General features: G+C 52.6%; 1 protein-coding gene across 1 annotated transcript; it reads right to left on the reverse strand.

Annotated features, from left to right (window-relative positions):
• Positions 1-3927: 3927 nt before the first annotated feature.
• LOC113146742 (CBL-interacting protein kinase 25-like) lies at positions 3928-7839 on the reverse strand (the record flags this gene model as incomplete). The annotated part of the gene is made up of 5 exons (XM_026334997.1): positions 7685-7839; positions 7416-7485; positions 6025-6164; positions 5468-5609; positions 3928-3984 (listed from the first exon to the last, which is right to left on the reverse strand). Coding segments are annotated over exons 1-5 (564 nt in total), but the record flags the coding sequence as incomplete, so codon positions are not given.
• Positions 7840-15381: the final 7542 nt, after the last annotated feature.

Raw genomic sequence — 15381 nt, forward strand, 5'->3', positions numbered from 1 at the left:
AACGTTCGACAAACGGCCGAAGAATATGCAATAGTGCGTGAGAGGCGCCTACTGCTGTTGTCTACATCGCTGTGGCTGCAGGGCGGCCTTGTTTCGTCTCGAGCGCAGTTGCGCTGCTTCTTGAATCCGTGTCTGCTCCTAGGGGTATTTAGGATGTGCTGTTTCTTGCAAAAGTTCGCGGGCTCAATCCTCTTTGCATGCCCGTTTTTCTCATGCAGCCTCCCTCCCCTCCCCTCCTCCCCCGCGCTTCCAGTCCATGATGCCACGATACCTAGCATCTGCGTGTTCCGAATTCAGGTGTCCTTTCATCTCTTTTTTTTCTCGGCGCATGCGCGGCGCTCTTCGCTGGTGCTTGTGTTTGCCTCAGGAGCCCTCGTTCGTCGAGGACGATGCAGACATCCTCCCAGACGCTCAAGAGGCAGAGCTTGAGGGAGAAGAGGCAGGAGACGCGCCGCATGCGCAGGAGGGCTCTGCTGCAGCAGCGCAAGGCGATGCGGAGGAAGACAGCGTGGCTTCTGCGCGCTCGTCTGTAGAGGGGGGGACTCAAGGTGTTTGGGGGTGAGGATTTGCGGCGTGGGGCGCTACGACGTGCGAAGGCACTTTTTCTGTAGGCTTCCTGTCATTTTCTGGCCCTACTTGGAGTGTAATTTGGTCGAAAAAACGCAAGCGCGACAACAGCGCGAACAGCCAGCTCCAAGAAGCGCCGCTAGCAGCCACACGGCAGGAGCCTGCACCGTAACCCCACAACATGCAGTGGAGGGGCAGTGGTGGGAACCCTTTGCTCTGAACGTGCTGCTGCCGCCCAGGCAGCTGACACAGAGCTGGACGCAGCGATAGCAAACCGATGACGAGCAGTTCCTCCGTTGGCTTAGCTCAAGCTCTGTAGTTAGAGAATATGCATTTATTTTCGATGTTACTGAGGCCTAATCTGCTTTTTCACGTTTATACAGCGAGCGCGGTGCCCCTAGGCGCCTTTCTGTATCGCCCCGCCGTTTCCCTTCCACGAGATCGTCGCAGAAACTTCTGAGCTTCAGAGTTGCCTCCGCAAATCCTGAAGGCACTTTGACGGTTTAGGGCAGTGTTTCTTGTTTTGAAAGTCAAATTTTATCATAAGGGGAAGGGGGGAGAGGAACGGCCATCTTGAGTGGTCATGCGACGCGGCGAGCTACACGTATTTTTCACCAATCATGCAAAGACCGGCATCGCGCCCTGCGCGTTCAGCGGAAAGAGTTTCTGCAATTTGTCGGCTGCACAAAGCGCTGAAAATTTCCAGCCGCTGCCGCCGCTAGTCAAGAGGCATCCGCCAGAACGCGCCAAAGTGTGCGAGAGGAAGAAAGCGCTTTCGCGCATATCCTTGCGTTAGCAACATGTCCAAGGCAGCGTGAGATCATTCCTCTGTCTATCTATCTCTCTCTCTGCGTGTCACGATGAGAAAAAGTAGCCCCATGTGTTGTCACCCCTGGATCTAGAAAAACAAGCGAGAGCAACGGCAGCTTCCGTTGCAGCTGCAGCAGCTGGTCACCAGGGAAGCCAGGCTGCAGTAAAAAATAATGGGCGCCAAGAGTTGGTTTTTTCTGCCAAGCGGAGAGACAAGAGAGAATCAGGGAGGGAAGCACATGAGGGGAAGGAGGAAGCAGCCGCAGCTCCCCAGTCGCTCTTGCGGCTGCATGGCTGCTAGATGCGCTGCTGCCGCTGCCGCTGCTGTGGCACCCCTTCAGCAGAGAGGCTACATAGATGTATGGGAACGTGCTGCGGGAAATGCAAAAACGACTACAAGAAGTGCTGCTGCCACGCCAGCCTGACGGCTCAAATTTCTACTGCGGGATGGGAGGAGGAGGGGCTGTTTGGCGGGAGCGAGCTAATAAACTATCGATGAGAATTCCCTTGCAGCGAGGAGTCAATTGGCCTTTCGCTGTCTGTGGCAGCTGGAGGGGCACTGGCGCGAAGTACTGACACCCCACAGAGCTGCCCATGCTGTTCGTTTTTCTGGCGTCGACAGGCGGCTATCTACTGAATTTGTTTTGTGCGAGTAACAGAAGCAGATAAGGGGAGGCGACGGCGTGACGGTGCGTTGCGTGCGAGTTCGTTTTTTTTCGACCTCAGCTGCCACCAAGTCGTGGAGGTTCTCTGGCGACTGGAGCTGCCAGAGACGCTCTGAGGAGCGCGTTTCGACGGGAGGGCGCCTGTTGCTGCTGTTGCTGCTGCTGCAGGAGGCGCTGTTGCTGCAGCTGGTGCTGCAAGTGGAGCTGCCGCGTTTGCAGTCGCGCCAGCTGCTGCTGCTGCTGCTGCTGCTGGAGACGCTGCTGCAGCTGCAGCACCAGGGAGACACCGCAAAGGGGGGGCGGCGTGCGGCAGACTCTTCGGCAGCTGCCGCTTGCTGCGACGCGCTGCTGCTGAGGCTGCGATGAAGCGCTTCGCTGCTGCTGCTCCTGAGCAGCCAGGCAGGGAACAGCAGCAACAACGCTCTGCTGCAAGTCTACCTGCACAGCCTCCCCCCCTTGAGGAATTGGCAGCGTTTCCAACGTGGGCGTGGAAGGTTTGCTGCTGCACGAGGCTGTTGTCGCAGTGCTGTACGGAGTCGACAGGCAGCTGGCGCTGCTGCCTGCTGCTGCGTCTGCCTGCCGGCCTGATGGCACTCCCGACGCTGCTGCTGCTGCTGCTAAAAATCCCTTAAAGCCGCAGGCAACGCAACTCGGAGGAGGCGACAGTGAGGAGCTGCCTGCCCTAGGGGGGAAGTTGCTCGCCACATTGCCGAGAAAATCTTCTGGCTGCGAGGAAGGTGGGAGCGAGGAAGGCAGTCGAGTGCTCATTGCGGAGGGAGGCGTTGTGCTGAGGAAGCAAAAACGCATAGCGAAAATCCCCTCCCTTCAGAAGCTCTTCTCTTCTCTGCGCGGCTCCTCCCGTTTCGTTCTCCTCTCCCCTTTCTTCTTTCGCATTATTTGCGCAAAAAAATTCGCGCAAAAAACCAGGCAGAGAAGGACGGCAGAAACAGTCTCTCCCCAAAGTGCTGCCAAGGCACGCCCAACTCCCGAGCATGTTCTTTCGCAGAAAAAGAAAAGCCTTGTGGTACCAGTAAGACGGAGCGATAGATAGAGAGAGAGAGAAAAAGAGAGAGACAGAGAGAGAGACAGAGAGAAAGAGAGAGACAGAGAGAAAAAGAGAGAGAGAGAAAAAGAGAGAGACAGAGAGAAAGAGAGAGAGAGCGAGACAGAAAGAGAGAGAGAGAAAGAAAGAGACAGAGAAAGCTGAGTGCATGCGCTCTCAGCTCCTCTTCTTCTCTCTCTCTCTTGCCATTAAGCCAGCCTGCTTCCCCGCCCGCCAGCCAGCCTGCACTTACTGCGTTTGAGGTATGGCTTCTCTGCACACGGAGTGTTGCTGCGGAAGAGGCAAATACTCCAAGCTTCTCTGCCGCAGGCTGATTTGTCGCAATCCACATTCTGGATGCGGGCTGTGCTGGCTACTCTGAAGAGTCGGCTGCTGCTGCACTTGCTGCTGCAGAAGAGCTTTCTTCCCAGCCTGTAAAGACGGAGGGAGGCGGGTGAGATCTCGCACAGGTGCTACGTGCATGCAATGCTGATGCTGCAGATCAACTGCACCCCCGTAGCTTGGAAGAGGCCTGACTGAGCCTTCCTGCTGCTGGGAGTAATGCGTTTGCTGTTGCTTCTGCTGCTGCAGTTGCACTTGGCGTTGCAGTTGCTGCAGCGCTGACTCCTCGTCGTCTTTCTTGGGCAGCTGCGCTGATGACGCAAATCCACACGCCGCAGAAGGCTTCTTGTCTTCCGAACTGTTGTCGGCAGCTGCAGACGGAGCAAGAGGAGGCAAGGAGGAAGAGGAGGAGGCAGGCAGCTGCATTTGTTGCATTTGCTGCATTTGCTGCTTGTGCAGATGCCGCGTCACATAACTGTGACCGTACAGCTGCTGCTGCTGCATTTGCTGCTGCTGCATTTGCTGCTGCTGCATTTGCTGCTGCTGCATTTGCTGCTGCTGCATTTGCTGTTGCTGTTCGGCCAGATCCTTGGAGCCTAAGAAAATGAAGACGCATCACGGCAAGGCAAAGAAGGCTTCTCACGGTGTTGTGTGTTGCCTTACAGCGAGGGATCTTGCGAGCGCTTGCACGTGTCTGTGCGACTGTCGGAGGTGTTGCTGCAAGTTCAACACTACACACCTGCTGCAGTGGAGGGAGAGCTCCTGTTTGCGCGACACCAAGGCAGTGATTGCTGCGGCAGCTCCACTGACACGTGCTGCTGCTGCCTCCTCTGCTGCTCTGCTGGCGCGGCTGCCTTCGCTGCTGCATGTGCTGCTGCTGCACTGCTGCTGCTGCCTTTGCCGCTGCTGCCTGTGCTGCCCACGCCCTTCACAGCGGAGGCATTTTCTGTCAGCTGCAGCTGCTCGAGTCGCAAATCGCAGTGCTGCTGGCTAGACACCGTAGAGGGGATAGGAAGCAGCCAGGGGTGGTGAAGGGCCTCGTAGGCTGCACACAGCGGCAACAACAGCGAGAATCCAGGAGCAGCCTCTCCCAAAACGGCATCTTTTCTTTGCCTCCCTCCCGCCATCCTCCTTTCCCCCCGTCCATATGTGGCACCCCGCTGACTCCCCGTCCTTTGCCCTCACCCGACTGCATGCGCGTCTTGACGTCGAAGGTAAGGAGACGCTCAATGAGATCAGAAGCAAGCGGATGGCGCGCTTTCAAGCCAGCAAAGAACTGAACTCCCTGCTTTAGAATGCGGCGTATGGCTCGGCCGCTGAGCATGCCTTGCTGCTGCTGCCGCTGTAGATGCTGCTGCCGCTGAGCAGCCGTTCCGGCATTTCCAGGGGAGCCAGAAGGCACGCCGTGTTTGCTGCTGCTGCCAGCACCCCCTCCTCCTCCTCCAGTAACGTCAAAGGGAAAGTGACCGTCCAAGAGGACGTAGAGAATCACACCCAAGCTCCACAGATCTGAAGCCGTGCTGTACTGCCCCATGAAGCACTCAGGAGCCTGTGTACCACACAACGAAATCAGCATATACTTGCAAGTAGCTAGCTAGCTAGCCATTTGGCTAGCTGGCGATATGCGGATTTTCGAGCTTCCATGCGCGCGGCCACCCACGCAATGCCACTGCCAGAAACACGGCCCATCTATATTTATATATATATTTATTTATACATTAATACACATATTAACATGTATTTACACAAACATGCACACACAAACACATATATATATATATATATTACGGAAAAACGTTCACGGCTTTTCCCAGTAAGGTCATGCAGACTCTCCTTCCAGGCAAACACTGTAAATACAGTGCCTACACACACACGACGCCGTACGCATATGGATATACAAACACACAGATATTTGTATGCAAACATAGATACGTATATATATACATAAACATAGAGATAGAGATGGCAGCGCAATTTCTACCATGTATTCTCTGGTTCCGACAACGGATATTTCATTATTTCGAAGTCTCGGCTTGGGCGCCTCTTCAGAACGCAGCAGAAGGCACATGTCAAAGTCAAGGAGAGCCAAATCGCCAGTCTGCCCGATATCTTGCTGCCCGGAGGAGGAGGAATCTGCTTGACGGAAAATGATGTTGTCGAGCTTGATATCCCGATGCAAGATCTGCTCAGGCAAGACGCGCAGCAAGCAGCAGGAGATATCCATGCACAGATTTACATATACATGCATATATATACATATATACATATATATATACAGACGTAAATTAGATGCTGCATAGATGCACAAATATGTATATATATATATATATATATATATATATATATATATATGTGTATAGGTGTCTATTTGTATCGATATACATATATATGTATTTGTATAGCTATGAATGCATTGCGTGGGTATCCCTATATAGATGCAGAGATATGCAGAGAGAGGAAGCTGTCATTTTTTGTGAAGACAACAAACGGAGTCGGAGCGATGGACCGCTCAGCCTCCGGCTAGAGGAACGGCCTTGAAGAGAAGTTTCTGTACGGCAGGGGGAGAGCCAACGGAGGTGTTATGGCTGCATGCGCGTACTCACGTTGTAAGAGTGAAGAAAATGTATAGCGAGGAGCAGCTGCTGCATGAGGCGACGGCAGGAAGAAGTTGCTATGCCTCCAGGCGGGCGTGTCAAAACGTAATCTACGAGGTCTCTGCCCTCGCACATTTCCATCACCTGAGACGTATAAATATATAAAAATATGAATAAAAATATATGTGAATATGTGTCCAGCATTACGCGCTTGAGGCAGAGCTTGTTTCGCTGCAGGACGAAACGTATTGCCACTCGCTCGATCGCTTGGCTATGCAGTTGATTGCAGCCAAACGAACGAGCAGAAAACTACGCGAAGTGCCTTCTCCCCTCAAAAGCCCCTCACAATGAAAGCTCCAACGTGCATGCAGATGTACAGCCGCAGCCACGGAGCAGGAGAGGCTTTCTTATTAGTCAAGAGCTGATCTCGCTCTCAAACGACCAACAATAAGAGAGGAGGACACACGTGCCTTTTCTTTTTAACATCACGAGTGGCGATCGTGTGTATGTGTATGTGCATGTGTATGTATATATGCATGTGTATGTGTATATGCATGTGTATGTGTATATGCATGTGTATGTGTATGTGCATGTGTATGTGTATATGCATGTGTACATGCATGTGTATGTGTATATGTATGTACATGCATGTGTATATGTATGTGTATGTGTATATGCATGTACATGCATGTGTATGTGTATATGTATGTACATGCATGTGTATGTGTATGCATGTGCATGTGCATGTATATATGCATGTGTATATGCATGTGAATGTGTATGTGCATGTGCATGTGTAGTGTATATGCGTGTGTACGCATGTGCATGTGCATGTGAATGTGTATGAAAAGAAAGTCTGGCGGTAGCGGCATGCACGACTTCTTGTCGCGGCAGCAACTACAGCAGCAACTACAACAGCAGGCTGCGGCTCAGTACATACAATGTAAAAGTGCGTAGAACTCTCCAGCAAAGCAATTGGTGGCAGCAGCAGGTGAGGATGCGGGGGTAAACGCGAGAGAGCCGAGTAGATAGCTCGATAGTATTCGTCAGTCGCAATCAATCTGCGGGAGCAGCCAACGAAATGCGCAAAAAGTTTTCATGAGAGCTTCAGTTATCGGCTAAAACATGCATGCATGCACCGCTGACGAGGCTACGCATGCAGCCCTCCTACGGCTGTGGACGTTGCAGGCGGCCTTATGTCGAAAAGTGTGTGAAGACATCGGCGCATCATGTTGCGCTACTCAGGAGAGGAGGCACATCGCAAGCAAAAGCAGAAAGAAGGGGCGAAGGCAGTGAACCACTTGCGCCTCACCCTCCCTCTGCTCGTACTACTCCCCTCTACTCCTACTAGTCTCAAGCCTTCCCTCCTGCCTGCCGAACGCACCTTTGTCGTGCCTTGTCAATGTCTTTTACGGCAACTATACGACCAGTAGCGCGACAGCGAGCGCTGTAGACGGTGGCTGTGCTGCAGCAACACGGCGGGAGCAAAAAATCGCAGACTGACGCTTTGAAAGCCACTTTACAGAAATGAGAAATCCAATACATGCAAGCATGCAAGATCCTTCCTCCGGTTCTTTTTCTCTTCTTCCCCAATATGGCGCACTAACCGCCGTTTCTCCCTCCCTCTCACGACCCCCCCCCAACAGGTGAGCGCTGAGACTTACTAGCCTGAGCCAAGTTTCCTGATCAACTCGTAATGGTCATGAATGCAGCGAATACTCTGCGGCTCTCCCGCCGCTGCGATTGCAGGAGCAGCAGAAGGCAGGGAAGCGGGAGACGCCACTCCGAGAGCATGCCGAGCAGCTGCAACTTGAGCCATTGCCGCTGCAGAAGAGGCGAACGCTGAGCACTGCAACTAGCCCTTGAAAGAGCTTTCTCCTTGCCTCGGTGAACTTCTGCCGCGGCAAAGGATTGCAAGCAGAGATATGGCAGACTGCTAGCCTGCCTTTGGGAGCGCGCTGCCGCTAGAGCGACTGAAGCGCAGGCTTTAGACCACCATCATTTGGTGGTGATTTGGGGGTCTTGCCAGCTGGTGGGAGCATGTGGAGGGGCGCCTTTCGAGGGAGGAAAGAGGAGCTACGCTAAGGAGTGTGTATATAATGCATATGTACATACACTAGGGGGCTTGCGGTGCGGCGGCGGCGGATGCTGCTGCTGCTGCTGCTGTGGGCGCTGTGTGTGTCGGCTGCAGTTTCGGATGAACGGAAGGCGAATTTTCTTCCTCGAACGACTCCGATGACGCGCTTCAGCGGCTGTCACTCGTTGATCAGAGTCTAGCGGGTGCTAGGATCAGCGAGGCAAGGGCGGCGACACTGCGGCCTGTGGCTGCGAGGGCATCCCCCTGAGGGGCAGCAGGAAGCGGAGGAAACACTGCTTTAAAATTCAAGTGAAATGAAGGCAGGCGTTTCCAATGGAAAATGACCGCCCATCACGAAGTGAGACCGCGTTTAGTGGTCGTTCTGCTGCTTGAGAGAGGAAGCGCGGTAATCCCAGGTGTCTGAACACCTTGTTCGGAATTCGGGATGCACTTTGCCGCTTAAAAGGAGCTTAAAGCGTTTACTAGGCGAGCCGTGAGACAAATAAAAGAGCATGGAAGAGATGCTTGCTTCTGTCGGTTGTTGTCGAGGGCGCAGACACTGGAGGTGTCGGCTGCGACTGTGCTGAACGGCGGTGGCCGTCTTCGCATATACTCCCCCCGGCGAGGCACCTCGGCTTAGGATCCGTTTTAACGCATTTTTTCAAGAAAAAAAGCATCCTAAGACTAAGAATTAGGAGGTAATGCGTTTGCTAGGCCACAATCAGCGGAAAAGGCGTCCAAAAAATGCCTCGAGAGAGTCAGATACGTCTGGACAAGGGGGCAGCTCCCCAGTGGTAGGAGAGATGCAGGCAAGAACGAGCGATGCAAACGACTTGACAATGGAACAAACAATGTCAAAAGGCACCAGTTAATGCAAAAATATCCGATGGTAGTATGGCCTGCCACAGAGACAAGGGCAGATTAGAGAGAAGCCATGACTCCTAGGATACTCCCACACGACCTCCCTCGCCACACAAGACCAGTGCTTCGTGCGCGCTGCCGCATGCAGCACCCAATGCTCTGTTTGCACATCGCTTTAGCTTTTTCACTGAGGCCGTATAACTTCTGGATGCCACCGCGCGTACCCCCAGCCAACAAGTCGCTCACTTCCCCGTCAAATGCCACTCAATGGGGGGCGGACTTCCGAAGAAACGCACTTACGCGTCGCATCTTTCCCAAGAAGGGCTAAAATTTTGTTTCGCCCAGTCGCGCGTGTTCTTACACTGAAACGAGCATGGTGCATGACAGCGGCACTCGCCTGCCTGCGGGCTGCCCCTTTCTGAAGGGAACGTAGGTATTGCCACTGACTGCCATTGTACCCAATTTGTCTGGTACCTTCCAACCTCTGTCTGTCTGTCTCTTTCTCTTTTAGTTATCTATACACCTGAAGAGGGCACTCCTGCTGCTGGCTGCCTCGATGTTGCGCGGTGGTAGCTTGAAGAGGGGACCGCTGCAGCGGTTCCTTTTTCCTCCTTAGTGCGGCACGCCCATGCCACAGACGAAACAGAAAAAAAAGGTTGCTTTTCTACATAGCACTGACACGCATCACAGGCTGATGTAGAACAGCTGTACACACAGCCCTCAGGGGTGTAGGACCTTCCTTCATAACACCGACGAACTATAAACGAATCGAAAAAACAGTCGATTCACGAGCGAACCTCAAAGGAAGGAAGCGTGAGCAGCGGACGAAAACAATTCCTTCCGCTTCGCAGCTTTAACTGCAGTAGCAACAAGTGCCATCAAGAGCCCGTCGCAGTTTCGGATTGCCCAGTTGTGCATGCGCGCTTCTTCCGCCGCAGCGATCACTCTGTGGATGTGTTCCGCTGCTGCCTCTGTCCGCCCAGGCTGCTCTCTGCCACCCCCCTCTATTTTGGTGTCGTAAGCGATGCACAGCTCAGTAGCGCGGGAAACAACAGACAGCAGCAGCGAAGAAGCTCGAGAGGACGCAACTGCGTCGGCACGTGCAGCGGAGGAAGAAGGCATGGCATCTGCCCCACGCAACTCCCCCCTGTACGGATGCGAAGCAGCAGACAGTGATACGGAAGAAAAGCTGCTGCAGCCCTCTGTGGCGTGCAGCAGCCCTCCGTCTTTGCTCGCAGAAAATTCCCTCGTGGCCTCTTCGCAGGCTGCCGCGCAGACACGCGTGCCTTTGTGAAAAAACTTGGGCTTGTGCGCAATAGCTGCTGCCTCTGCGTCTTCTATTCCCCCGTTGCAGCTATCGCCATTCGCGGCAGCGCAAGAGCTAGCAGCTCCAGCAGCAGTGAATGCAGAAACAGCCTCACGCGCAGCAGCCGTGGACGCAACCGAAACGCATGCTTGCATGTGAGGGGCAGAGCAACTGGCCTGACTTTTCAGCATATGAAACGCAACAAGGGCGATGCGGATGGCTTCCCACGAGAGAAATAGAACCTGCATTCGAAAAAGCAGAAAAAAATACCCGATACAGCAACAACAACCTTGCTGTCTCCAAAGGACTGGCTGTACAGCGATTCTCGCAGTTCCGTTTGGCAGCCGCCCCTGAGTTTTTAGCTCGCCTCATTTCCGTGCATGCGCTTAATAAGAAAGAAAGAAAGAAAGAAAGAAAGAAAGAAAGAAAGAAAGAGAGAGAGAGAGAGAGAGAGAGAGAGAGAGAGAGAGAGAGAGAGAGAGAGACTGAAAGAGAGAGAACGACAGAAAGAGCGACATACAGAGAGACAGACAGACAGAAAGAGAGAGAGAGAAAGACAGACAGACAGACAGACAGACAGAGAGAAAGCTCTTATTAAAAAAACACCTTTGGTTCAGTCATGGCTTCAATCTCAGGCCATGTTACGGTCTGCCCATCCTGGCTGCTACAGAGGAAGAAGGCGAACGCGAAAAGTTCGTTTCTGTGTAGGCACAGCAGACAGCGACAGCATGTAGGAGCACAGGCATACTGTCGCATGTACTAGAGAAGTGTATGCCTCCCATGGAAAACGAAAAAATAAGCCATTTGCAAACAAAAAGCAAAAAAAATCGTCCCTTCCACAAAGAGTGCGGTGATGCAGAGGCCACACCCTCGCACAAGAAGAAGCTCCAGGAAAAAACACATTCGATGCTGAACGTTCAGCATCACAACAGGCAGTAGCACTGGCATGCATTGCGAGATGGCATCGTGGCAAGAAAACTGAGCAGTTGCTTCCATGTAAATACAACGACCCATGAGAACAACGCCTTATATATATGCGCTGAAGAGCTCGTATGCGCGCAGACTCCGAGAAATTACACACATATACATATGTGATATATATATAATACACATATACACACATACACATACAGACCAGGATACCAATGCGAATAGAACTAGCCATCAGCCTCAGCCTTTAGGCAGGATGCGGCAGATCACAAAAGCCACCGCTGTCTGCCCGCATTGGAGAAAGTGACAAACTGACTAGCAAGCAGAGGGAGGAGGGGGAGAGAGGGGAGAAGGAAAGGGCATCCCTCAGCCCACTAGGAGCAGATACAGTCCAGCGCATGCTCCAGCAAAAGCTGCAAGAATCATAAGACGAGAAGGGGGAGCTACAGGCAGCACCAGCCCACGAAACAAGACAACGGCAAAGAGCAGCTCAAGCAGCTGCAGCGGCTTTCGAGTCATCACAGCCACGAAGAACAAATAATTCGCAGCGTGAAAATCGTTCCAGGCACGTGTGTGAGCAGGTTCGACCTCTCCCTCGTCCTCCTAACGTCTGCTTACTGAGCCTTGCTGAGGCTGCAGAAATCCTCGAATTTGATTTTTATGCGCAAAAAGTCTCCGTGATTCAGCAGGTGGGAGGCGAAGACAACGAACTGCTGCCGGTGCTGTTGGCGGCAGAGTTCTACCTGCAAAGCAGCGGCAAAAAGCGCACAATTACACACACGTGCCAGAGGAAGAAGAGTTGAGCCAAGCAAAGGAGACATTTGGGTGTTAATAAATGCGGCGGAGGGTGGGAGTGGTTGGCATGGGAGAGACGGCAAACAGTCCTCTGGAAAACGCAGACAGTAAAGAGTAGCGAGAGAGGAGAAGGAAGGCTCCCCATATAAAAGGGGAACGCAGCGAGAGAAAGAGAGAAAAAGAGAGAGAAGGCAGTGGATGGCAAGGCACTCGCTCCTGCCTTCCTTCCCCGTATCCCTCCACTGGCTCTACAAGGAACGGGGGCAATCGATTGTTTTTTTGATTTTTTGTGAAACTTCAGCCTTCAGACGCGCGGCAGAAATGCGGAGGCGGAGTATGTAAGCTAAGCCTCAAGCCCAAAAGGAGAGTGGCAGCGGAAGCTACGGAGGAGCAACAAACGCGGCAGAAAAGGCAAGCCGCGAAGCAGCAATCAAGCGCCATAGAACAGTCGCTTCCCCCCTACTCCCCCCTTCCTCTTCACGCACTTGATGTTGCGCAGATCTGACAATGCGTTGAGACACACGCAGCTCTTCAGCAGCTTCTCCTCGCCGCTTCTGCAAGGCAACAGAGAGACACCGTCAGACCCTGTGGAGGTGTGCATGCAGAGGCTGCAATTGCGAACGGCTCTTGCTCCGACTGCAAAGCAAGAAGCAGTTGCGCCGTGAGACATACACACACAACACAACAGCAACAGTCCACAGCTTCCCTAGGCGTTCTGGCAACGCCACAATGATGGCTGGCAATGGAAAATGCGGGAGCTTTTGCGACACCAAAGCAGACTGTGCGTGTGTGTTTGTGTGTGCAATTGCGTGGTCTTTGTGCATGGTTGTGTGTGGGATTGTATCTTTGTGCGTCCTTGTGTGTGATTGCGTGGTCTTTGTGCGTGTTTGTGGGTGTAATTGTATCTTTGTGTACGTATGTATGTATGTGTGTATGTGTGAATGTGTGAATGTATGAGTGTATGAATGTATGAGTGTATGTGTGTATGTGTATGTGTGTATATGTATGCATGTGTATGTATGAGTGTATGTATGTATGAGTGTATGTATGTGTGAGTGTATGTGTGTATGAGTGTATGTGTATGTATGTATATGTGTATGTATGAGTGCATGTGTATGTATGTATATGTATGAGTGTATGTATGTATGAGTGTATGTATGTGTGAGTGTATGTGTGTATGAGTGTATGTGTATGTATGAGTGCATGTGTATGTATGTATATGTATGAGTGTATGCATGTATGTGTATGTATGAGAGTATGTGTGTATGTGTATGTATGCATGTGTATGTATGTATGTACGAGTGTATGTGTGTATGTATGTATGAGTGTATGTATGTATGAGTGTATGTATGTATGAGTGTATGTATGTGTGTATGTATATATGTATGAGTGTATGTATGTATGTATGTGTATGTGGGAGGGCTGCTTTGCGAGTGTAGAACGTGCAAGAAACAGCAAAACGCTGCGCGGAAAAAACAGAGGAACAGGCAGCCGTCATAGATCGACCGTGACACGTGACTGGAGGCGAGAAAGGAAGAAAGGAGGCACGAGGCACGGCGAGCAAGCACTCACACAGACGCCTCGTTGTTGCAATATTACCGCTACCAGCAAGCAGCAGAAGCGAGAAGACGCGTGAGCACACGAACAAATGCAGAAACGTCTTCATGTGGCCGTAACAGCGCACAAGAAGAGGAGTGACGGGGAAGCTAGAAGCAACATTCTCTGTGTCGAAATTCACCCGTAGCACTGCGACAAGAGGAGCAATCATCAAATGTCGCTCTTCGATGGAGGCTGTACGGCGACTTTCAGAAGGAACTAAGAACCTGACAAACGCAACACTCTCCGCCCACCTTCGCATTCTCCCGCCGATTTCCCAGTCCCCTTGTTCATGACAGTTTGCACTTAGCCACAGCCAACAGCGCACAGCAAGACGTCTCAAAGAGCAGCTAAAGCAGCATACAGCATGAAGCAGCATAAAGCAGTATACAGCATGAAACAGCATACAGCATGAAACAGCACGAAGCAGCATACTGTATGAAGCATGCGCAGGATTTAATTTTAAGGAAGACAGACAGCGTCTCCCGGAGAGGGAAGGGCAAGGGTGTATGTACTGCTCGAGTTCGGCGTGGCTGAGAAAGGGCAGCAGCAGCGTCTCTACAGGAGCGTTGAGTGGCGTCTCTTCCACACTATGTGAGCAGGGGGTTTTTCCGTCTTCTGCATTTTGCGCAGCTATCCACTGAGCGGCCGCTCGCAGGAAGACACCGACAGGCACCGACTCTTTGCAGTCTGGAGGGAAGCACCCGTCAGCAGCTCTGTCTAGCTTGCGTTGCGTGGCAAGAACCTCTTCTTGAAGCCGCAGCAGCGCAAGCAGACATCCCTGCAGACGTGCGAGCTGCTGCTTCACGCGGCGACGAATTGCCTCCCCCCAACGCAGCTCTCTAAAGAGTTGCAGGAAGCGCAGCAGCAGATCTTGGCAGGGGTGATGGAGGGTGACGCCGCTTCTGCCTTCCCGAGAAGGAGGAGGAGGAGCCGCAGCAGCGGCAAAACCTCCTCCGTTGTTTCGCGTGTTTCGCTCTCTTTCTACCCCTACGTGAGGCGCAGCTGCGCGAGAAGCAGCCGACTTCTCTGCTTCTCCCCATGCAACATTTGCAGCCAGCGAGGATACACAGCGGGGGGAAGAAGAAACAGCAGCTTCTCCCGCGCCATTCGCTCGCCTCTCCGCAGCAGCAGCACCAAACACTGAAAGCTCCCCCCACCCCCAAGGCAACGCAGCACCATCAGCACCATCAGCAGCGTTATCATATTCCCCCCCGTCAGCGTGCAGACTACGCACGAAGGGGCATACGCAATGCCGCAACCTGCTCCCACTCCCCTGCTGCTGCCTGCCTCCACCACTATTGCCTCCACCACTACTGCCCCCACAAAAAAGACTGGCAGCTGCAAAAGAAATCGAATCGCCAGCAGGAAAACAGCTACGCGGTCCATACGGCATTCGAACGCACAGCAAACCCTCAGCAGCACCACAGAGAAGATGCCGTCTCGATTCACGGGCAGCCGCATGCCGCCTAACTGCGAACAGTCACAAAATGATGAACACCTCCGCGTGTCTGTACAAAAATGATAGCACCCTTTCTTCTCGCATCTCTACACCAAAAAATAACACCCTTGCCTCTCGCATGTCTATACACAGATACACTCCCTTGCCTCTCTCCCCCGCCCGCCTTCTTCTCATTCAAGCGGTTTTGCAGACAGACAGAGACAGACGCCCCCTCAAAGGCAGGACAGACAAATTGCAGAAATGCGCGATAGACGGGGGGTACACACATAAAAAGGCGTATTAATGCACACACACACACACACACATATATACATATATATATATGTATGTATAC

The sequence above is a fragment of the Cyclospora cayetanensis genome, unplaced genomic scaffold (assembly GCF_002999335.1).
Source record: "Cyclospora cayetanensis isolate NF1_C8 unplaced genomic scaffold, CcayRef3 CcayRef3_contig_56, whole genome shotgun sequence".
In the NCBI taxonomy this organism is placed as follows: Eukaryota; Apicomplexa; class Conoidasida; order Eucoccidiorida; family Eimeriidae; genus Cyclospora; species Cyclospora cayetanensis.